Here is a 25410-nt window from a genome sequence, read left to right as displayed (position 1 = left end):
CCAAAGGCTGCTGCCCAGCTTGAACTGAACGAGTAGCTCTCAGATGATAGAGCAAGGGATGGATCACAACAGCGACAAGGTCACTGGGGCAAATGGTACTGGCCACACAAATGACAGTCCTGCCCAAATACTTCCTGAGGGAAAATTACTCCAAAAGACATTTCTCAGTGCTCCGTATGTCTACTGTAAGTTATGAAATTAAAATGGGTTGGGAATCTTGAGTTCATTTCTTCTACTGCCTGTTACAGGAACCTGACAACATTTCTTTTCCTCCTCCATTAATTTGTCCATTTGCAAAAAGCATCCAGAATTACATGTAAAGGCTTAGCAGAATTACAAACTGCACTTCAGTTACTGTCAAACTGCACAAGAAAGGAAACCCAAAAACCCAGAAAGAGCGCAATTCTTTTTGCTCCAACACAAACGTGACTACACTGGGGAGTGAGAGTGTGTCAAATATGCACAGGGGTTCAGTATTTACCTCAGTGGGAGTGAACCTCTTCAAAATGGGAGGTCTGAAACCACCCTTGGAAGGGTGGCTGCCCCCTGCTTACCATCTGGGGAGAACTGGTCCCTCTCAAACACCGTGATGCAGAGCACGTCTTGCTCGAGGTCTTTGATAAAGAACTGGCAGTTGGAGTTCCACTTCGGATTGAGGGTGTCCTGCATTGTCTTGGTGATGTGGCACTGAGAGCCCATTGTCACCTCACAGTATGGATTACTCTTTCCTGGGAAGCAGGAAACCAACAGAAAAATGTAATCATGTTTTCAGGTGTGTGTCTGAATGCCATCTTCTTCTCGCAGCCAACAGACCAGGTGAAGACGGTGGTCCTGCTGTCATTTTAATAACCAGGGGCACAATTCTGCAAGGTGCCAAGCACTTGCCACTCTTCATTAAGGATTTTGTGGCTGATGATCTCTTTTGAAATAGTTTATGTGGTAAAAGCTGTTTGTATGAGCCAAATGATAAAGCACAAGACAACTGCATGACTGCTACTGAACAGCACAGAATCACCTTTGCGCATTTTAAGTTCACTAAAACAGCTTTGTTGAACAAAAATATGTTGACAGAATGTCTGTTAGTCACATAGGAATGTCTCCTTCATAGAGCGTATAATCACAAGACACTTACCGTGGGATCTGCAAGGTTTTAGTTCAATGCCTTCAACAATATTCACCATCAACCTCCCAATGCCTGTTGCTCTTTGTGAGCGAACTGTGGTGAAACAGAAGAGACAGAAGTCCATAATGTATTTTCTGGCCCAGGGACTTCCCCACGAACAATGGGAACCCCAGTACCCCATGCTGTACCTAAGTAGGCCTTTTCCCTCTTCTTCTTTTCAGTCTCTATGTAAAGTTCTGAAGCAGCTTTAATTTTCTGAACCCACGCAGTCCTTCAGAAGGAAAAGAGAAAAAGGTTGCAAAATACCATTTCTCCTCTTACTCCCTACTGTACTACAGGCAACAGTAAAGCTGGCCCTCCTTCTCAACCTCTTGCAGCCTAAGGCCCCCACCCCACCATGGGCTCTGCTACGCTGAAGCTTTCTGCTTGGAAGAGATCTTGCTGGAATTCATAGCACCTGTAGAAATGTAATCATTGCAGCCTAGCAGATCCCATCACACAATGGAAGCTCAAGAGAACTATGAACAGGCAGGGAGCAAAGATCATAGTATCATAGTATCATAGTATCATAGTATTGTGCGAGTTGGAAGGGACCTTAGAGATCATCGAGTCCAACTCCCGGGATTCGAGCCCTCTGTGTAGCAGAGCGGCACTTCTACCCCCTGCTCCACAGGGGGGGATTCGAACCCGGGCCCCCTGGTGTTGCAAACGGGATGTTTTATGCATTGGGATTTTTCCAGGTAACACATTCTCGAGCTGGCATAATACTATCTATACAATGTGTTTGGGGTTGGTTTGTTTGTTTTTTGCTGATTTTTCAGCTTCTGAATTTTAACAAAAGTTATTTTTCAACAACTTAGAAGTCTGCAGACCAATCTTTTCAACATAACTCAGTGCAACCCTGTCTTTGTAAGCTTGCCAGAGACATAAGTCACTATCTGAAGTTGTCACTTTTCTCGTTTACTCATTATAAACAGAATCAGGTTAAAACTGAGTTTTGCTCAGCAGGTTTTTGCTTCATGTTTTAATCTGAGTCATTCCTGAATCTCATTCAAAATACAGCCATGCAGATGCTTGCATTGGCACAGAAAACTGATGGACATTAAAAGAATAAGATAGGACTGAATCTTTTAGCTTCTTTACACTACCACAGAATGGAATCACCAGCCATCCTGCTGATCTCACCACTGGTATTACTGGAATTCAGGAAGTATCATTATTTCTCCATTCTTCTCATGTACTGAGTATCACTTTATTCTCAAGCACAAGGAGATGTAATATTAACTGCTTGGACACTGCTATGCACGTGTACATCAAACACATTTGAATGAGGCCTTTAGAAATCAGCACTAACGTGGCCTGTGCGGGTACTTACCTTTCATTAATGCTTTCAGCCCGGAGTGTATAGACTCTGTCAATGTGGGAGATATGGAAAATGGGCTCATCTCCAGAAGGGTCTGTGGGTAATTTTACTAGTACTTCATTTAGAAAAATGGGCTGGAAAACATTAGGCAAAGCTAGTATTCCATTGCACAGTATCCAAACAGAGGCATGCAAGACAGAGCGATTCAGAACAGATTTCATTTGTGCCCACAACAGTTTCTCCCCTTCAGCTGTCCTCCCATCTGTCTTAAAATATGTCATTTTTAAGAATTTTCTTCTTATTAAGGTGCATCCACACTCTGGAAACATTTCTCCTCAAGTAAGCAAACAGCGTTATGAGATATAGAAATCTCTCCCTTCCCACAGGGAGCAGCAAATACTGCTCTCTGCATCACCCCCTTGTTATGTGAACTCTGTTAAAGAAATTGTTTTGGCCAGATTTCAAAAGCATCTTCCCTTACCTAGCAGACAACCAGCTTGCTCAATATTGGTCCCTGGAATCCTCAGCATATGCCAAAGCTTTCAACATTCTTCTATATAAAGGCCCACATGTACGGTATGTGGGTGCTGCCTCCTGAACTTTTGTAAGTATATAACTATCCAAGCCACCATTTAAGAATGGTACTTACAGTTTTGTACATTTTGTATTGCAGATTAGACTTGGGGCTGAAGACCTTGTCTGTGCCAGAAGAGCCAAGAGGTTTTATGATCTGAGTCAAGAGGAGGAAATCGTTGAACAGAAAGCCATACAGTTCCTTGTTACTCTTGGCTTTATAAAGCTTCCCACTGTGCAGAAACTTGCGTGGTCCCAAGCAGTTTGTAACAGAATTAAATACGAGTTGCTGCGAAAAGTAGAAGAAGAAGAACAACGCACTGTATAAAGTAAAACAATCGAGGTTCCCCTGAAAGAGATCAAATACAGTTTTGAGTCCTGACATTAGTTTTAATTTGTGTCACAGGGATGATGAGCAATGTCTCTGCCTTGCGCGTGACAAGCAGTGCAAGTCATAAAAATGTTATATGAAATTTAAGGCATCCCATCAGTTGCACAAGGCATGTCCTCGATTAGAGAAAAGCCAAAACCATTTTTGCCTCCTTTTGAGTTTCTCTGCCAAGCACATGCACCTTTGTGGGCAAAGCTGAGTTCATGATGACTTGTCCTGGATGAGCAGTAGTTACACAAATGACCTCTCCAAATGATGAGCTTTCTTAACAAGAACAGCATTTCTGAATTGTGTCTGAATTTCACTCACTCAAACATAACAAGATAACAAGAGACTTCCAGACAACCTGCCTTTGTGCCCCCATAATAGGTGGGCTTAGAGGACGGCTGCTGACCAGTGACTGGAACCAGAAAGATGCAAGACTCATCTGGAGGTTAGCAGTTCTGTAGAGGCTTGCTAGCCCTTTCATTTTTAAGTTAATTTCCATTGGTCAGGATGGTGTGGGCCCTGCCATCCTTGCTAGCCAGGCAGGTAGATCTGGAGTAGCTCCTTCTACAGATTAGAAAGACCTCAGCCAGAAGACTACAGGGGGAAGGCCTGGGTACTGCTTGCCACATATTTAAGGTGTTACCAGCATCGCCTTGTCAGCAAGCAGTCAGTTGGCCATTCAGGTAATATTACTCATGTTCCAGGGTTAGACATCATGTACAAAAGACAAAAGCAGCCATCTCCCTTCAGGCAGTAGTTTTAAGACAGCCAAACACAACTCTTGCCCTTCTGAACTTGTCAGAATTGTCTTTCCCCCAAAATAGATTTTTAAGACGAAATGCATCACTTTCCACTTTATAAACCAAGAGGTGTTTATTATTTGTTTATCTTCTGAACTGAAAACTCAGCACACATTTTAAAAATCAAGTTGTGATCTGTCTGCCTCTAGTATCTTCACCATTATAGGGAGGCCATCAAAGTATCCTCTGTTCATCACAAATATTCTGTTTTCAGCAGAGAGGCTTAACGTGTTACCTTAAAAAATAACATGCATTAGTAGGCAGTGATTCTCTCTGTAAAGTCTTGAGAGAGACTTGATCAATATTCTCGCATTTTCAGAATGTATACGAAGTTTTATTACAAAAAGCAGATACTGTGATGACTTTTAAAGCACTCCAAGATGGTCAGGTATGGCTTCAGGGTGAGATACAATGATACAATAATTAATATAAAGAGCCATGAAACTGAAGAGCTGTGGTTGGAAACTGCAGCACTTAATCTGGCACTAGTCCAGAGGCAGGAAACAAAAGCAACATTTATCATGTAGGAGACAATAATACAAGCAGCAAAAAGGATTACGTGCCCAAATGAAAGGGAGCCAAAGAAAGATGAAAACAAATGATTGAAGATTATATGATATGATTACACCATTTTCCCTTGATGCAGAGCCATAAGTGAGCCATGGTTTCTTCCCAAACAGTGAAGTGTGTCCATTACTCTAAATTGCATGTTGTTTACCTCAGAGAGACCTTCGCACTGAACATGAGCCTGGATCCACTCCAGCCTATCTGAATTTTCTTTCTCTCGCACTCCTTCATTTACTTGAGAACATAATTCTTCTGCTTTTTCAAGAGCATGCTTCAAGTGACTGTGGTCAGGATGGTTTTCAGGAGTGTTTTCTATTATCTACAGGTAAATAAAACATGTTAGCTTTTTCTATTATCTGCGTTTAAAATATATGAATCTTGAGAACCCTAAATTTCTGTTTTATTTCTTCATTTTCATCAGAGCTGGTCAGAGGCTTCCACATTTCTCTTCCTGCTTGACAAACATGAAAAATAAGAGACGACACAGTCGGTAGGTGAACAGCTGTCTGCATTACATCGGTGCACTACTCACTCTTCTGACATAACTATGCAAATTCCAGCCATAAACAGAAACACAGCTGATTATAGAATCTCTTAAACGACAACATCCAATTTGTAACTAGATTCATTTCTACGAAAGTCTGGGCTCAATTTCAACAGTACTATTGAAGATGGTAAGTGTTAGGCAGCAAATAAAAGTTAGGAAAGGGTTGCGAGTTATCCGGTAATGTAAGCTGCAGTGATTTGGCATTCAGGATTGTATACTGAATGTCATTTCTGAGACTACGAGGAAGGAATGATACCACGTAGAAAGGCAAAGATGAGCATAAGGTAGATCCAATACTTCAATTTTCTGAATTTCAAACTTTTCATTCAGCTTTGATTGCCTTCTGGTTCTTTGTGTGCAAGTAAGTCTCACCACTATTTCTTGGAGAAATCCAGAGACATTTTGTTGAAGGCAAATGAGTTACTGCATTTGCTCTAGTGTGATAAAATATAGAAGGGCATCCCACTTTCCCTAGCATATCAGATATCTAATAGTGACAATGTAGGAAAACTATCCTGTAATTAAGCTACAAGCAAAGCAGCATCAAAAACATCATCTTTGCAAAAGAACATACATTTTTAATTATTAGTGGGTATCTTGTTACCCGTTGCATAGGCTTTAGTAGAAAACTTGATAGTGGCATTCCTTTACAGCGAGGATCCATTGCTAACCTCTGAAACATTAGAGAGGTAAAATGGTGTTAGTCAATTTGCTTAAAATCCAGCAAAATAAGGAAAAGGTAATGCAACAAATGAACATAATGCCTCAACTAAATCCATTAGGTCACAAACAATGTCAATGCACTAGAATTTCTTGTGTTTTTTACAATGTATTATTCACCTAACTTGTCAGAACAAGCAAAAAGCATCTCCTCACCATTATTTGTTCAGTTCTCAGCATATTACTGCAAGACCATTGCTGAAGTAATTTTTTTACAGCTGTACAGCTCACTGAAAAAAGGCATTCCTTTAACAAAAAGGGTATTTCTTCAGTGAGTGCTCAAGTCTCTTCATTCTTAAGACTCCTCATTCCAATCCAACATACAGCGCTATTTCAGACAATGTTTTGGAAATCTGCAATGCAGTTTATGGCATACAAAACACACGGTGAATGCTTCTTACTTTTACAAACTCCTTGAATTCAGGGACTTCATCTGTTTTCTGCTGAATGAGTGCTGCCCCATTGAGCTGGCAGCTACAGAACCGAATGTATGGCTGCATGTGTGGCAGCTGAGCTGTCAGGATGTCACCAATCATTTTCACTGGCATCTTCTCTCCAGACATCTTCTTACGCACACGTAAGGCCCTAAACATGAAAGGGTCATGTGTGTTCGATTAGTAAGCAGACCTCTACATAATGATTTGTGATCTATGAAATAAGTCGGTTGATTCTTATTCATTACTGAAATGAACAGACCTCTGGATAATAAACAGATAAGCCACGGGATTTATTGCATATTATTAGAACATAATAATCAAGACTGCACCCTCAGCCAATCTAAGTTTTCCCTCTTGTGATCACCAATCTATAATTTTACATTAACATTTACATTTACATTAATATTAATGCAAAGCCAGATCAGATGCAGTATAGGAAGGAATGTCATCACTGTTTCTATTAGAAAGAGTATATAGATATGCTCTTGAACAAGGAGTAAAAACCTTACCACCACCTTGGGCCCAAAGCTATTTCTAGCTTTTAGCCTGGTTTTCTAAGGAAAGGCATTTTATTGCCATCTGCTGTTTTATTATCAAACCACTTGTCTCTGCTCTATCACTGTCAGAACTTGCCATTTTGTGGGCCATTTCCAAACACATAACAAAAACAGAGGTATCTCAAAGTTACAAAATTCCTACACTTTCAACGAAAATTAGCAAACCAGTAGGGAAAAAATAAAGGAGCTTTATTAATACTCGTGCTTCTTAAAATGCGGGTGTTACTCAGTTGTTACTCATTTTGTTGGGCAATGGCCAAAAGAAGCAATTTGTTTGTACATGCCATCAAGTAAGTTCTGATTTGTCTTACAGTGTCTCAGGTTTGCATAACTTGACCTCTTTATCAAAAAAAGAGGCTTTCCCTCCTGCTGAAATAACAAGGATAGGTGAGAAAGATGAGGGAAGGAAGATGGGATCTGGCAGAGGCTGCTGAGATTGAAGGGGGAAATAAGGGTACATGTACTGTGTGGAGTTTCGTGGTAGAGAGTCGGAGTTGCAGCAGTTGAAGACTTTGGTAGGAAGAGTGTACACTGGGCACAAATCCATAGCAAACCAGGCTTTGTTGGCACTGCTTCTCACAAAACAGCTTATTCGGGTGTTAAAAAGTTTACAGTAACTGAAGGAATACATCAGGCAACTCAGGTGGCAGTGAACGTTGGTTGTAGTTTGCTTCCCATTCACAGATAAAGGAACTGGAATTTGGTATGGGACCGTGAAAGTTAATGAGGAAGCAGAAATATGAACTGTGGGCAGCCCTGAGAGGTACTACTCTTCAGGAGAAGCTGACCTTGCCTTCTGCAGTGCAGGTACCCTTAGAGCAAATTAAGTGCAGATCCTCACTCAGCGAAGAACTGATGCATTTTTCTCAACAACAATAAAAAATTATAGCAAACAATAATATCTTGCTTTTTCCAACATGGAAAAACGCCTGGACCCTTTGGCTACTATTTTCTTAAGTAGCAAATGCAGCTAAAAGAAGAGGCCCGTGATTTTGTAGTTGATAAATACAGAGGAAAAAGAAACAACAAAAACCAAAAACTTACTTCAGTAGTTTTATATTGCACATAATCAGCTCCTTCCAATTAACAAAAATCATAGCAACTTCCTTTTCTGTTAGCAGCTCAGATTCCATTAGTGGTTTCTGGAAGATCTACGGATTCAGAAAATTAAGCAATTTAGAAAATATATATAAAGCATAATCAAAGTTGCTCAGACTGATGATGCTTACTTCCTTAGTTTGGAAGTGAGACAACTTTACATCAGAGTAGAACAGCAGAACAGACCTCAAGCATGCCCTGTGCCCATTATCACATCTACCTAATAATACCTTTGTGAGTAGCTTATTTCTTTGAAAGATAATAATCTGAATTGGTCTTGGTGGTTCACTGTGGCCTGGATATTCTGTTTTAACCTTGGGAATTTTAGTGACAGGTCTCCTGTGAAATAGCCCAGGGCTACTTTGATAAACAACTGAAAATACGTTTTACTTTGGACTCCTTTGTGGAAGTTCTGACTTATCTCATATTGTCTCAGGCTTGCATAACTTGACCTCTTTTTCAAAGAAAAGGCTTTCCCTTGCTGTCAAAAGAACTGCCCACATCACTTGCCTGTATGAATTTCCACAGATAAAAAATGCTATGTACCTTGTAATATTTAAAGAGAAACAGGCTACGTGATAACTGAGTGCCACTGTGCATGTGGAAATTGGTACATGATGCACTTCAAGCTTTAGGAACTTACATATGAGAAGTAAACATTCAAAATCAAGAGCGAAAATAGTTGACTTAAATGACAATTGAAACATCAGCAACAATAACACAAGGGCTAACCATCAGTTAGACACACACCAGGCATTCATATATATACAAGACACACACCCAGACATTCATACATATACACATATGAAAATTTAACACAGATCATTCCTAGGAAATCCAACACAGCAGTGATACCGAATGAGTTTGAGGATGAAATTATCAATCCAACTTACTTCAAAAACATGAATGAATAAACCCTGCTCCTAAACGCGCTGTGTCTCCTTACCTCTGTGACCAACTGCAAATCATTTACGTAGTTCTCTTCTGTGACAATGAGCTCATGGATGTATCCCTGCCTTTTTCTTTCAGTAGGTGTCAGCATATCCAGAAGATGCAAATCTGCACACCCTGGAAAACACAAAAGAATCCTGGATTTTACTTATAGCAGTTTTCAAATTGATCCAGATCTGCAGAGGTTCAAATAATGCTTAATGAACAGTAACTTCTGCCTGTTCATTTAATCATAATTCACACGTAATGACACAGCGCTTACAATCTTTCATCTCTTAGTGAATAAAAATGTCATTAACGTTTTTTTTTATTATTTAAATCAAAGTCATTTCTAGGTGATAGCCAGTTAACAAGGCAAGTGAATGGAGGTCCCATTAAAATGAAAGCATGCAGTCCAGGAAAAACTAAAGCAGACCTCCCTGTGGCATGAACAGGATTTCTAAATGTTTCTTCTCTGGTAGCAAAGCTTAAAAGTCCCCTTCACCACTACCTGCCCATTTCAACCTCAATCCGATGTTCACTGTTGCCCTTAGTTGTGTCGTTCAACTGGAACCACACTGTAAAATAAATCCCCAAACGGATCACTGTTAATAAAAAGGGGACAGAGACGTCACCTGGAATTAATGCCAAAGAACATATATATTTATCCTAAGAGGGAGCAGAATTAAGGAAGAGAACTGCAGTGACATTAATGCTGTGGTGAGCTCCTTAGACTTTCAGCTCTCAGCTCAATTCGAGTTTAACCTTTATTATCGAAGTCAAAGTAGGCATCCTCATCAAAGCAGGGTTTATTTACTTCATCACACTTCAGTTAAAAACTGCTGCAGAAGTCTTGAAGGGCTTGAGCCAAAACTCATGAAGGTCAGTGGAGTCACCTCACAGATCTCACTAGTTTACAGACTGAGTCAAAGGGGTTGATTGATTGTCGTTCTATACCTTAGAAAGCAGGAGGAAATCTTATAACTAAGAACACACCTTCCATCAAGTTTGTCCTTCTGTTTTAAACCACCTTCTGTGTAAATTCTAGGATTTTTATACTATAAGCATATTCCAAATTTCATGTTCTATTTTCTATTCTGCATTACAACAGAATACTTAGTTACTTTTTTCTTTCCTGTAGATCCCCTGTATGTTTCATCACAGCTCAATTGAATTCTTCTTAAATTGCCAAGGAAAACGCTTTCTTCCTGTTTCACTTCTAGCAGCATTTATAACTGTTCTGCATAAAATACAACGCATTTCAGAAGTTGTTTTGAAACGGGTTTAAAATATTTTGCTTTAAAGAAATACTACCTACAATTACTTCGATACAATCAAAATGTTTCATTTTAAGTTTTTTCCCCCACCCCTCAACAAAGTATTTGGCAAATTCAGTACATTCCCCATTGAAACAGATTTTCCACACGGAGAAAAATCTGACTGAAAAACATTCAGTGAGACCTTCACTTCACAGCGTTTAAAATGGTGAAAGCTTTTTGTATTTTACTGTTCACCAGCATCAGTCCATGACTCCAACACAACGTGATCTAACAGGCGTGCTTTTAGATCAGATGTTCTCAAACGCTTTCATTTAGTGAACTGCTGCTGCTACTAATCATATCACACCCTAGCCAACTCCTTCAGTTCTTTGCATGTAAAATTAATACTTAGATAGTATCTACTGCATCTTCAGCTTCCCAAACGTAATTCAGAACCTGACTCCGCACTACACAACTAGCAAGGTCCACCACCTATCACCATTAAATTCCTCATGAATGCCTTGGGACAGGTTGCTTTCACTAATCTGTGCTCCAGATAAAAGATAGATTTCTTTAAAAAATAAAAATAAATAAAAAAAAAAAGTTGAGCTATTTTCCTCTATAAGCAAGCAGCTGAATACATATCAGATTGTCAACGTAGCATGCTGACAATGTTCCTCTGAAATGCTTGTATTGCAGTCCTTTCAAAGATACAATTCAAACTTTGCTTGGAATTAAAAAGTTGGCTTTGAGAAGTGTTAATTGGCAACTTCAAGCCAAAATAATTATAATTCTCACTATTTTTCCAAAGTCAGAAGTTTCAAGTCTGTTTAATAAGCGACTGCTTTCAAAGCATTTTCTTAGTTATCGTGTACATCACTATTCTAATTAACAGAATCAGTTCTCCCCATGCAGCATCAGCTTCATTAGAAGTCAACAAAATGTTTAATGATTTTTCTCTAGAGGCTGACGAGTTTTAGTGTTCAAAGATGCCGATGACCTTGGCTTGAAGTGCTGTTTCCAACCACCACCAGCCTTTAGATGGAAGTATTTAACATTTTGAACTACATTCCGGCGGCCAGTTTGACAGATAGCCAGCTGGGACTTAAATGGGTTACTCCGAACATCAATGGAGGGTTCAACCTTGAGTGCTAAGTATTTGGGGAAACTGCCTACTGCAGTTACTGCAGGAAATGCAGGAGAGACTTTTCTCACAAGGGATTTTCTTGATTAGGTGCACAAGTATTAAGAATTGTCGCATCTTTGTATCAAAAATACCATGCAAGAACTCTGTTCTTTTTCAGGCTGGAATGTCAAGGCCATACAGCTCTAGCTGGTTATTCATGGAAGCCAAAGTACTGTGTGAAGTACTTTTATGTACATCCAAATTCCATGTGCAGCTGAAATAACACCATTCATGAATTCATCCCGCTAAAAGGGACTCCTGCCAAAGTGCCCCTGATATCAGGCATTTCCCTTGACAAATGGCAAAGTTCTGCTATGGGTGAAGTCCAGGACCTTACCTCAGTGTAGAACCAGTTAAAGTTTCTAGCTTAAAGCTCACAAGTAGTTACCATTCAAGTACTTAAAACTAGGCACTCTATTCTACCTTTTAGGTTATCAGATACCATTCCTTTCTATTTTCTCTCCCGCTCTGGAGTTGGATACCATCTGAAAGATTGCAGAAGCTGAATTTGAATCTTTAACTATCAAAAAAACATAGTAAGTGCAGAAAATAATGGAGAAATCATGATATCCAGCATGTTGTTCACAGTGCAGTGAATACGTAACCTTCTGTCCTTTAATTCTGTAACAAATGTGAACAACAGCAGTGTCAGAAATCTGCCATCCTACCACCTCATAGATAGAACTGAGGGTTCTAGAAATTCATTGAAAATAAATATCATTGTAAAAACTAAACATTTTTTTTCTTTTCCTTGCAAAGGCAGCCCTGAAAATTTAAGTTTTCTAAGCTAATTGCTAAGCTCGAAAGCAATGCATCATGGATCGCGTCTCTACAGACAGAAGAATTCATTGTGGAACTCACTGCTCTCAGTACATAGGCACAACTTCTTATTTCTTTAAATTCAGGGAGACTTTCTGAACACTCTAACTGCCAGTTTTCACTATAAGTTCAGACTGGACCAGTCTGCAACAGTAAGATCACAGTAGACAGGAATCCACTCTGTTGTCATAGAACCACAGAACTGGATTAGAAGGGACCTTAAAGACCACCCAGTTGTGGTGGGCAAGGTTGCTATTACAGGGAACCAGAAGCAGTAAAAAATTACATCACAGTTTTCCTCCAAAACATTAAGTGAGGAGAAACAGTACTCCTGGCAACACAATAGCATTTCTTCACTCAAAGTACAGCATCTGGACATTCATTCTTCTTATCAACTGGCTTCACATGCAAACACCGATTTCCTGTGAACACCCTGTGGTTTGGACTCACTACTGAGAGACTATTTCAGGCTTTTGATGAGGACGGCTCATACACTGGTGATCCAACAGATCTTTCCTCCTCTACCTTCTGTAATGCAAAATCCCATTTCACAGCCATTTTCAGTGATTTCAGTGTGTTCGGAATTTCTGAACAAGACTGTTATACCCATTTATCAGTAGAGCAGAGCGTTTTCCTCTGGGAAGCAGAGTAGAATCACAAAGTAAATCTGGAAAGTCACGCTTGCAAACTATTAAACAGCATTTCATTTTTGCTGAGCGGTCACCCATAGCATGTGTTTCCTCCTGTTCACACCAATCAGCTATCATCAGGTGACGGGGCTGCCACTGCCAATCCACACAGACCTAACAGCATCTTGAGGATCTTTTGTAGTAACTCCTGTTATCTGAGTTAACTAAGTCCTGGACTAGTTTATGTTGCATCAATGAACTGTAACTCTCACCTTGGAATTACAACCCAGGACCGATCTTGAGCCCCTGACCTCTTTCTTCACTGTAACAGCACATCAATCAAGAGCAACAGCCAGAGGTCCAGGCTGATGGAATGGCACAACCCAGCTTCACATTGTCTTCACAAAAATAAAGATGCTACATAGGTACTGCACTTGCAGTATGGGGCATCTCATATTCTAAGAGTTCAAATATTTCATTAATTTTTCACTTTCTCATGCTGACCTCCATCCATTACCTTTTCCTGGCTCCAGGTCTTCGCCTCAAAAAAAAATGTAATGTGAAGGAATTGAACCAGATAGACTTCAATGGAATTAATCCAACATACAAAACAATTCAGCTGAGAAATGCACTTGGTAGAGATGAATACGATAGGGGACAAAAATCTATGAAATCAGGTTTCAGCAAGCTAGACCAGGAAACAGAAAACTGCTATTTGGGATACTGACATGAACCCAGTGCAGAGCAGCACTTCAGTAGTGATGACATCAGCTCATGGCTGTATGGGCATCACTGGAGCTGGCAGCATCAGCTCAGCACTCAGTGGGTACAAATGGGCACCATGATGGGCCAAATGCAAGTTGAGATCAGAAGCACTGAGCTTTCTTCTTACTGCTAGGTAAAGCTGCCGATGTGGGGACACTCAAAGAGGTGGGCTATAAACAAAGGAGAATGAGAAGTTTATGCTAGAACATGGAGCCAAGTTCTGTGCTCATGGAGAAATGTAACGCTATGGTGACTCCAACCCTTTCTAGAAGCTGTATATTAACTTGCTGTAAAATTACCTCAGGTATAAAAATCTTTCCATTTCAACACACTAGCAGATACATCATCCATGAAATACTCAATTGTAATAATTTTGCAAGAATGCAGAATAATTCTGTGAATACAGATTTTTTTTTTTCCTCAAGATAAACAGAACAACTCTAAAGGAAAAGAACCACCAGAAGTAAAAGCACTCTCTAAATGCAGTCTTATCGACATATCTCAAGTGACAGCTCCTTTTCCTGATTTCCTGCTGCAATGGGAAAAAGTACTTCACAAATGAAAGCTGATATAAAGAATGCATTCAACTGATTAGGCAGCCACAAGGCCGCTCTTAATGCTGACTTAAATTGCAAATCAAAATGAAAATCATCTGAGCAATTTCTAATCTTTGTCTATGTAGATCATGGAAATCTTATTTCAGCCTTGATCAAGATTAGTGTTTGTTGGATTTGTAGCCACAAATCGAAGAACTGAAGAGACAAGAGTGTGGGCACATCTCCGCATAAGGAGATAAGTCTCCACATAACAGGAGACAGGTGTATTTTGGGAGGTAATTGCATGTTTTTAGGAGACGAAAGAGCTTCTCAGATGAACCACTAAGGAGAGTCAAAACTGAATTGAGACACAATCCTGAAAAACTATTATTTTTGATGGATTATTTCAATTTACTTTACTAAGGAATTACTTTTGTACTTCCTTTCTCACATATATTGATAAAAATACAGATGGGTAAGGGAGAATATGTGCGATGTCATTTTAATACAATCACAGAATCATATCGTAGTCATAGAATGGCCTAGATTGAAAAGGAACACAATGATCATCCAGTGATCAACCCCCCTGCTACGTGCAGGGTCACCAACCACCAGACCAGGCTGCCCAGAGCCACATCCAGCCTGGCCTTGAATGCCTCCAGGGATGGGACATCCACAGCCTCCTCAGGCAACTTGATCCAGTGCGTCACCACCCTCTGTGTGAAAAACTTCCTCCTAATATTGAACCTAAAACCTCCCCTGACTCAGTTTAAAACTGTTTTCCCTTGTCCTATTACTATCCACCCTCATAAGCAGTTGTACCCATTCCTGTTTACACACTCCCTTCAAGTATTGGAAGGCCACAATGAGGTCTCTCCAGAGTCTTCTCTTCTCTAAGCTAAACAAGCCCAGTTCCTTCAACCCTTCTTCACATGAGAGGTGCTCCAGCCCTCTGATCATCAGGGGCCCTCCTCTGGACTCGTTCCAAGAGCTTGACATCTTCTTGTACTGGGGGCCCCAATCTTCCCTACTACCCACTGGAAATGACTGATAATAAGTACATTTAAACAGTACCATGCTGATCTATAGTAGTATGCATAAGAATTTTTAATAATTGAGTAAATAAACATTATAAGTCTTTCAACAATAAACTTCATTACAAGCCACAGTGGTCTGAATATCTTTGTCTGGGACTTTTAAAATGTGTTTTGAGGTTTTTATGAGTTAACTGTTCTCAAGAATAGACTGATTTATAAGATGTTGCTCAGTTGAGTAATACACAGCACTCTTCTGTATGAGGAATCCTGGCACAACATACACCAGTGTGTGTATCTACAGAAGGACAGTTTCAGTCTGTTCTATCCAATTCAGTAGAAAATTGACCTCAGGAACTTCTAGGGCACTGTGATTATGAGTATCTTTCATGAGACATCAGTCTCGGTGTTTTCAAGAAGCATGTTAGAAAACATAGAACCTGCAGATATTGTAATAGTTTTATTTTTTTTTTCTCCCTTAATGTAAGAATAATTTTAAAAAGCAGCATCTGAATGTCCTATATCCAAAGTATTGCCAATATTTCAATATGTAGAGAAAGTGTGTATCTGGCCTGAAGTCATAAAACCCACAGAGTCCCCTAGGACAAAAGCTTTTAGTCAAGTTATAAATCTTTCAACACAATAGCTCATTATGGGAACATAGAGATACCCTTTCATTAAAATAACATTTTAATGCATGAAATATTGAAATAATGGAGGAGAATCTGCTACATAGTTCTCAGCAAGCAAAACAATGGCAACTGAAAAATACAAGTATTAAGTTATGTTCAATTTCTGTCAGATACGAGGCAGCACTGTGTTCAGCAAATGGCTACATTGAAGAAGAGAACCTTTTTTCTATGGCAGAGTGATAAAGGAAAAAATGTGCATGTTAGATACTACCTAAAAACAATGTCCAACGTCTGTGCAATTGTGCATGTTTTAAGACTAGAGCTTCTGGCATACAATGCAGAGCCTAGGTCAATGTAAACCCACAGTAAAATAAAAAAGTATACTTAATATATCTACTAGCATAGTGTCAAAAAGTACCTACTGTTCCGTAACACGTAGAAGGCAATGAATAGAGAAAGAAAGGTGCAAAAGTTTGCAGCTGATCACAATTATAATCAAATAATATTCAAAGTAATAACACAGGTGTCATTCAGAAATTAAACAGGAGGGCTTCAGGCTATTCTGGTGGCAAATTCACTACATGCACTAATGCCACTTGGTGAATTCTGCGTGTACACAGCAACAAGACAACAAACACATTTTAGTCTAGCTTTTATATGAAGAATTTAATTATCTATACATGTGACTAATTTTAAAGGCTGTATTACAGTTGTTAAAGCTGCAGGTTTTTATATATTTATATATTTTACATTCATATTGATGAAATACTGAAGTGCAATTGAATACGGAGCTTCACTTGTTCTTTGCACCGCATGGTGGGTCAGAAGGAGGGAGATGGGGTAGGATTAGAAATTCTACAACACTGCCAGCATGAAATATAGAAATAAGTGAAGTACATAAAACAGAAGTTAACTAAATGGTAAAGTAATTAGTATAAATGCTATATTGTGCTTGAGGCGTTGGGTAGAGAGGGTTTCTGCACTGACAGCACCAGGCATTTCATCAAGAGCTTGTAACTAATGCTGGAAAGGCAAACATGGCTTAGCTACAGCACATCTACTACATATATTTGACCGTAAGCTCCATTTAATATTAATTTGTATAAATTCCACAGTCTAGTTTTAAAAAAAATGTAAACATTGGAAATTAATTGCAGGGAGATATTTCTATACATTCTTTCTTGTCAGGAAAATTACTTGTTCAAAAAGCGTTGTTCAATAGTCACGAGAAAGTAAAAATGAAAAACCAAACTCCATGAACTTCATGTAACCAAGATGAAAAAAAAAAAGAAGTTAATGCTCAAACATCACATGAATGCAGCGTTCTATTGATTTTTGACACAAAAAATGCAAAAACTGAAACATCTGAGACAAACACAAACCAGGATGTTTTCTAATCGTATGCAGCTACAAGTAATGTGCAAAATAAGATTAACGTAACTGGGATAACAACATTATGCAAGGTTAATATCTCTTGCATCGGAAGGAAGTTAATTTCTTCTCTCCACAATGTATTACACACTCAACAATGAACACCTGATACATACAGTACAAGAACTACAACAAAACACCTTATCTGCAATTGGGCGCATTTAAAGTTCCTTAAAATGATTTAACTCCTTCTGTTCTTTTGTAATAATTAAAAAAAAAATTAAAAATAATAATAAAAAAAAGACATATTGACAACACTGGACAAGCGAACAATAAAAAAGAAAGATACATAAAATCTCAAATTTATGGACATTTGGAACAAATTTAACAGCACATGCAGCATTCCTTGATAGTGGGTCTTTTTGCACAAACGAGATTAAAATGAAGAAATTTAATTTATACTTTTCCTTTTAAAAGGCTAAAATATATACTTAAAAATAATTTTAAAACTGCAAAAGCACCTGTGCAAAGGTGGAAAAATTAGTTTGGTAACTATGAAAGCCACAAAAGGACCCACTATCCTCTGATTTTTTGTTGTTTTTTTGTTTGTTTGTTTGTTTCATTTAATTTTGCGTCTATATCTGCAGGTAATTAACTCAAACATTGTGATTACATGCAACTAATGTAAAATGAGGTAAACTGCTCTGCAGTGTGTTCTTCTACTCAGAAGGCAGTAGATGATCATGCTGGAAGTCACATGATCAAGGCTGCATCTCCCATCATCCCTCTGGGCAGTGATATGGGATAGTGGGTCTCTTTGAGGACTTTCAAGCCTGAGTGGGGGATGGACAACATATGATTCCTAGAAAAAGGAGGAAAACAACACATAAGCAAAACAAAACAATGAGCAAATTCAAGCTAGGAAAATGAGTCAGGCATGTAAACAGCATGGTGCAAAAATGATAAAAGGTAACATGCTACAAAGGGGATGGGAACTAAAAATAAAACAAACATAAAATAAGGTTTGCATTACAGAAGGTCTTCAAAGAGACTTTGCCAAGTGCAGCAGTGGTGAAGCATTGAGTTCTGCAAACCACAGCAGAATCACAGCAATGCTGCATGTTTCGTCTTAAAGTACTACATAAATAATCACAGCATGGCAGCAGAGAGGGTCACTTACATTGCTGGCTTGGGTCCATATCTGTTGTCAGCTTCACATAGTTGGATGGGAAGAGACCCACTTGTCCATTCACCTCCCCTTTCCACCAGTCTGGGTCTTCCTTGTTAAGGACGTTTATAATCTGGCCTTTATTGAATGCTAGCTCATCATCATTCTGTGCAGTGTAGTCATACATGCCAATTACTTGGCACACTGAAAGATAAAGGAAGAGTTCTGTAGCACTGGTAACGTTTCAGCAAAGCTTAAACACTGCAGATGTCACAGTAAAGTTCCATGATAGTGCACTGATCTACACTGGCACTGCTGTGCTCTTGCCCCTCTCTCCTCTGTCCCTGAACCAGAATTTATCCAAGCCCTCCACAATTTGGCTCACGGTTATTTAAAAAAGCAAAGACCTTCCACATAGCTTTACCCTCTCAGTCAGCCTACTGAGGGGTCAGTATCACAATACGAGGGACAGAGCACAACAGTGCAAATGAGAACAGTGTAACCCACTGGAACTGCACCCAAAATATTTTTGATGGAGAGTGCTCAACAGTGAGAGACTGGAAAAATTTAGAATTTAACACTTAAGGGACGTTAGCTGTCTACTGAAACTTCAGCTTTATGTATAGATATTTCTGTCTATAAAAGCACCAAACTTATAATGTATTTATAAAATTAGCATTTTGCATCCTCACCACCCTGTTCTAAATAAGTATCCTTTCCAGTTGAACCACTCAACGGACAGAAAAGATTAGGAAACATTTTAAGTTTAATTATTTGAGAAAGGCACTGCTTTCCAATTAGCACTGGCCACACTGAACAGACCTATAATTCAAGAGAAAGGCAATTGTGATACTCTTGTGCTGCCCTATAGTCATTAGGAGCATAAAAACCTTGGAAAGATGAAAAAAGTAAAAAGCTACAAGGTCATTCAGGGTGTCCTTTTGGCTCCATGGGACTGTTGCCAGAAGCAATTTTTCTGTTTTCTTACTATAAAACTCATCAAACTTGGATGGTTCTCAGGATACAGCAGTTTCTCTTCAGTTATAATAGAGCAATTTTCTTAATTCTCTAAAGTAGGAGGCCTGTTTATTTAAGTTATATAATTTCCTCTATTTCTCTGCTGATTTCTTATTGCCAAGACACAGGGCTTCTGGTATTTTGCCTTAAGACACAACACTGCTGGCTAAATTAGCCTTCCTGTCATGTTGTCTCTATTCTCAATCTACAGTTTTCTTGAATTTTTGTTCTTTTACATAGCCAACAATTTAATTAAATTTGACAAACAGCTCCTTCCTTTTTTAGGAATTTGTATTCCAGAAATTATTCAACTCCTCTTAGTTAATATTTTACATCTGTTTGCAAACCTCATAATCAAACATATACGATATTTATATTATATACATAATATAGTATTTATATATATATATATATATATATTTAACATTTAATATATATAACTATATATTTAACAGGACCTGAGCATATATCTCAAGATTTCATTTAGTTACTTGCAAGAGAGAATAAAATAATTCTAATTAAAATGTAAAAGTTAATAAAAAATATAAAGTCAATGGGCATTCACTGTTACTCATCACATCTAATACATCAACTTTTCAAAGAGCACATTTCCCTAGCATACTGGATATAAAATGCATATTATGGCATACCACCTACTGTGTAGGTAGTTTTGGACTAATACAAGTTAAAATGTATGAACAGCACTGATGTTCATATTTCACTTTAAAGACCTGTGAATCTGTTTTACAACATTCTTGTTAAATGTTTACAGGCTGTTACTAAAATTAGGAACAATAAAAAGCTTAAACTAGATCATACTTGAGAAAAGTGGGTACATTAACAGATTTGTAACACATTCAAGAGTTTCCTTCTTCCAGGAACTTTTCATTCAGATTATTCTCCTCTACTTAAAAGAATTTCTTGGAATTTGGTGCTGACCAGTAGAATCATCAGAATATCTAAATGGGATCTCAAGAACCACCTATAACTTCGGGAGGTGATTTAAGAGGGTTTTGAAGAGATGGGACTCCTCCATTGAGCTTGAAGAAGTGACCTCATCTTGATCTTGCTTACACCTGGTCATACAGCTTAGAAAGCACTTCAGTCTTAAATAAAACGCTCATCAAGTAGTCCCAGAAAGGAAGTTCTTCAATTATGTTAAGCAACTATCAGCAACAGCTCCAAAAGCCATTACTAACTATGGAAGTAGGCTAAGGCTTTCTCTGAGCTCCATTGTTTTAGGTCTTTGTTTCCTTTTTTGAACAATTTTGCTTGTTGATTAACACAAGTCAATGGCAGAAGGAATCCAGGTTCTCATGGTACCCCCAGGATCAGTACAAGATAGAATGTTGCCTTTCTTCCTTTAAACATGCAGAATGGTTAAAATGTGTTTCCAGCTCTTCCTGTACTGTGAACCTCCTTGTGCCTGGCTAGTTCAAGTAGCATTAACAGCTCTTCTCATTTCTCAAAACCAGGAAGGAGACATTCTTGATGCAAGTTTTGAACAGGGTAAGTATGAAGCAATTGGAAATGAAGGAAACATCCAAAGTATAAAACAAAAGAGTCCATGCAAAAGAATTTTCAAAAAGGTTTAAAGCCATGCAGTTTGCATCACAGTATGATACACAGAAAGCCTATGCGTCAAAACAAACAAAATGGCAAAAGAAAAGGAGGCTTCTGGTGGATCCATTGCCTTTAAAACCCAGACAGATGTGACACACACTCTTCACAGTGCACCACCTTGTGCACTATTTTATCCTTGTGAACAGTTTTCTTCAAGCTTTCCATGTCTTTTGCTATAATACGACTTCTCACTAACACTCCCTCCATAAAGATACTTCTCAAACATTAACCTCTTAACATCTTACATTAACCACAGAGTAAGTTAGACCATCTATCATAATAGAAAGTCAAGATGGTCCTATTCCTTATTCTCACTCTCCAAAATAACAGGTCCATAACAAAGCAGAATTTTATTAGAATGAATGGCATTAACATTTCCATGTTCTACAAGCAATGAGATGGGCTACAAAACTTATTCTGTAAGTTTTATTAGCATGCATCAAAAGTCCCAAACTGTCAAACTTGAAATAACAACCCCAAAAAATTCCCTTCACATTGAGATATTGTGTCTCTGTTCTAAGAGACCAATTTAACGACAGAACACAAAGTCATTGACAACTGCCTCAAATCTTCGGGTATTATGGAAGAAAAGGAACTATTCTACACATTTTTGCTTGTCAGGAATCTCCTTTACCTGATACTACAAAACCAGTGAACTCAAAATGGTGACTACAATGCCAAATATTTGATGCTTGTAATTGATTTTAGAAGTAAATAATATGCATTACAACAGCAACTCCATTAAATGCACTGCTTACCTGAAGGTACTGCTGTTGATTTAGGTAGCTCGGTTGGTGTAGTTTTACTGGTACCAGGGCTCAAAAGTTTTACATAATTAGCAGGAAACCATCCGATTTGTCGTTTTTTCCCTCGTGCCTGGTTAAAAAGAAAAAAGCAAAAAAAAAAAAAGAAGAAACAATTCTTATAGGAGGAATAAGCATACCAATAGAATCTTAGGCAAGGCTAATCAGCCAATACCTTAACTACCTGCAGGCACACCATCTATTTCAAGTAAAATTCATTTTATAAGGAAACTGTCAGCTAATGTCATGATGATAGTTCAATGTTATGACGCTTCCCATTATGAAGCAAGCTTTTGTTACAACTTATTTACCACTAACTTAAGTCTAGTATTAAATGTGGAGGTTGGTGGCTGGGGGTTGAAGCTTGATGATCCTTAAGGTCTCTTCCAACCTAATCCATTCTATGATTCCATGAACTGAAGTGAGTTTTCACTTAACTGTTCCTACTTCATGTGCTTTACAAATAAAACTACAATGCTGCTCCTTCTAAAAGATTTTGATATTAACAGACGTTAAGGTTTTGGAAAGTGTGTTAGGTGTTCTCATGCTGTCAGAGAGCATCAGTACAAAATGTGATACATGTGCATACATTGACATTGAATAAAAAGAACACTTGTAAAACTAAATGTAAGATAGTGTGGTATCCAAAACTACAGGTAAGAATTTACATTAAAAAATTGAATTTAAAAAACAAACAAACAAACACCCACCAAACAACTCACTCTGCTCGTTAGCAGTTAAGTGGTAATTGTGACAGCTCTTGCCAAGTGAAGCTTATTTTGTGTCTTAAAATAAATCTTGAGTCTCAAGTTACAAGTGAGCAACATGAAGATGAGCATGAATGAAAACCAAAGCAATCTTGGAAGATTATTTAAATAAAAAAATACCACCAGGAAAAGCAAGAAATTGGCAGTAATGAGGAAAAAAATACTTAAGTTTGAACAAGGTTGAAAATGAACAGGAGAGCAGACTGCAGGCTGTGTCTGATTCATGAGATGGGTATTCCCATCTCACAGTGAAGCAATATGGTATTCTGCCATTCTCCAAAGTTGTTTCAATTTCAATGAATTAGAATGAAAAGGCATTTTACTTGTAAAAGATTAGTTGCAGAACATTTTCAAAATAATGTATCTAGTATTGACACATCATTTTGAACTATTAAAAAAAAAAAAAAAAAGACATTCTTTTACAAGCAATTTTATTTCAAAAAACAGTAACTCACTTGGAGCTCTCCTTCCCACCAGCCACCTGGGTTCTTCTTTCTGATAAGAATCAACTGACCAGGAGCAAGGGTGAGTTGTTCTGGACCCGTTGCTGTGTAAGAGGCAATAACTTGGGCAATTTCTGTTAGAGCAGAAAGAAAAAAAAGAGTTAATCTGAAAAAATAAAAAAAAATAAATGAACACATTCTATTCAAGATTGAGTCTGCTATTATCACTGGCACAGTATATCCATTTTGAATTTTTTTCCATTGAACTCTAATGTATCTACATAGTTTCTTGAATATAATTATGAAACAGATTAGAAGTTACTCCTTAGAACGTTCACAGCTGTACAGGAATAATACAACAGAGGTGTAACAGCTGTATGGGTAAGATACAAAAAATGTCTGAAATAGAGAAGAATAATGATCAGCATTAAAGCCACATGGCTCTTAAAATCAAGTATCATAAATACTGTTTTCCAATAAACACGTTTTTGTAGCATCAGTTTGGACTGTGTTCCATATAAAGAGATAGATGGTGACGACAATATTACGAAGATGTAGTAACAGAGGTGCAAACTAATGAGGGTCCATAAAAATCTCTTAGCATCACACTAGACAAAAAATGGAAGTTTCTGAAATGCAACAGGCAGGATTTATATTGAAACCTTTCTTTTGTGGACATTAACAGAAAACCGGTGCCTTACCTAATTCACCTAGCAGCAAAAATGTGACAGGAGAGTAATGATAAGAACACAATTCTCTCTCAGTTACGTTAGCCAAAGTGGATGGAGCAATTCACACCATTTTATGGTAGTTGTGGAAATATAGATGAAAAGTTAATCACCACAAAGTCTGACAAGTTTAACCCATTTCTGAACAGATTTGAACTGACAGGAACTAAATAATGGCTGCAGTTAGGGTTGCAATGTCTGACTGATAGCTTTAAGTCAGGCTTATCATGTCATCAAAACATGGTTAAGGTGATGGAGAGAGCATATTTAATGCAATGACTACTGGAAACCTTTGGCAAAAGCTTGGACCAAACAGGTGATGAAAAGGCTCCTAGCTGAGAGTTAGAAAGATGCTTTACACATGAATCTGGAACTTAAAAAGTAGCATTTCAACTCTGAAAGCAGAAGATGGAGGAAAGAAATGCTAAGTAAATACAATATTGGTAGGTAGAACAGAAAGGTCTGTACAGAGAAAAGCCATTCTGTACTGTCTTGTATGGAGACAAAGCAAGCTTTGTGACAGGAAACACAACCATACTGCTAAAAGATCTACAAGATCCCTGAGTGGTAGGTTTCTCACAATTGCATCAATTCACCTATCTCACTCAGAGCAATTCAGAAGGCAAAATAAACACCAGCAAAGAAGCTAAATGTGGGAATTGGTCATTTTTTTAAGAAAAAACCTCTCTCTACCATAAAAGAACCATAATCTTCAACATATCATACTGTGCCATTCCATGGAGAGAACAAAAACCCTACAGCTTGTAACTCAGAAAAAAAAAAAATAAAAATCACATTTTTATCTACATAATTACAATCTATGATGCTCCAGGTATCAGAGATCCCTCTTCACCAACTTGTAGCATATAGAAATTTTACTGTGGACTGATCTGAATTACATGTCAATATCTAGCCCTTATGTTTCAAAGAAAAGCAGCAAGTTAGAGGAAGATATGCAGCAAAATAAACTTGGGGTCTCTGGGGGCTGGTTTGGTTTTTTGTTTTTTGTTGTTGTTTTTTTTTCTGATTGTTTAAGAAAAAAAGGGGAAAAATAGCTTCTATTTTTAAATAGGAAGGACTTCTAATTTTGGTATATCTAAATACTAAATTACTAAGAAGAGATCCAATTCACAGCTCAGGCCAGAAGAACCTTTCCTCTACCAAAAGAGATTCATTTAGAAAAAGAAAGAAATGTCTTCCCATAAATATAGCTGCTTAAATTCCAGAAGACAGCATTTTCTTTTCCTTGTCAAACACACAGTAATATCAACACTCACTCTTTCATTCTGCTGCTTCCAGAATAAACTGGAATATTTCACCTCATTTATTAGCATTTCACTCCTGTTGGCTGAGCTGTTGAAGCTTTTCTATGGCAAAAACATCCATGAACCTCATTGCTGAAAAATAGGCAGAACTGTTCTTAAGCTGTTCTTAAATTCCAGTAAGTTCTAAATACACCTTTTGTCAACACAAACCCCAGTCTCTCCTTTGATGAATGTTCAGATTTAGAAGATTAGTGATTATAAGGCTAGTACT

General features: G+C 38.1%; 1 protein-coding gene across 8 annotated transcripts in view; it reads right to left on the bottom strand.

Moving 5' to 3' along the window:
* The window catches only part of ITSN1 (intersectin 1), a 118536-nt gene that overhangs the window by 6107 nt on the left and 87019 nt on the right, over positions 1-25410 (bottom strand). For all 8 annotated transcript variants that reach the window (XM_072328675.1, XM_072328684.1, XM_072328622.1 and 5 more), the window contains 13 exons: positions 23159-23280; positions 21892-22009; positions 18506-18697; positions 9111-9232; positions 8111-8217; positions 6474-6657; positions 5927-6025; positions 4957-5124; positions 3136-3348; positions 2499-2620; positions 1312-1394; positions 1133-1216; positions 555-728 (listed from right to left, as the gene is read on the bottom strand). In XM_072328675.1, the coding sequence (XP_072184776.1) occupies positions 555-728; positions 1133-1216; positions 1312-1394; positions 2499-2620; positions 3136-3348; positions 4957-5124; positions 5927-6025; positions 6474-6657; positions 8111-8217; positions 9111-9232; positions 18506-18697; positions 21892-22009; positions 23159-23280 (1788 nt within the window). The remainder of the gene's footprint in view (positions 1-554; positions 729-1132; positions 1217-1311; positions 1395-2498; positions 2621-3135; positions 3349-4956; positions 5125-5926; positions 6026-6473; positions 6658-8110; positions 8218-9110; positions 9233-18505; positions 18698-21891; positions 22010-23158; positions 23281-25410) is intronic.

Source organism: Excalfactoria chinensis, chromosome 1 (assembly GCF_039878825.1).
Source record: "Excalfactoria chinensis isolate bCotChi1 chromosome 1, bCotChi1.hap2, whole genome shotgun sequence".
Lineage (NCBI taxonomy): Eukaryota > Metazoa > Chordata > Aves > Galliformes > Phasianidae > Excalfactoria > Excalfactoria chinensis.
Note: the sequence above shows the minus strand (reverse complement) of the source record. Positions and strands in the feature narration are given on the sequence as shown.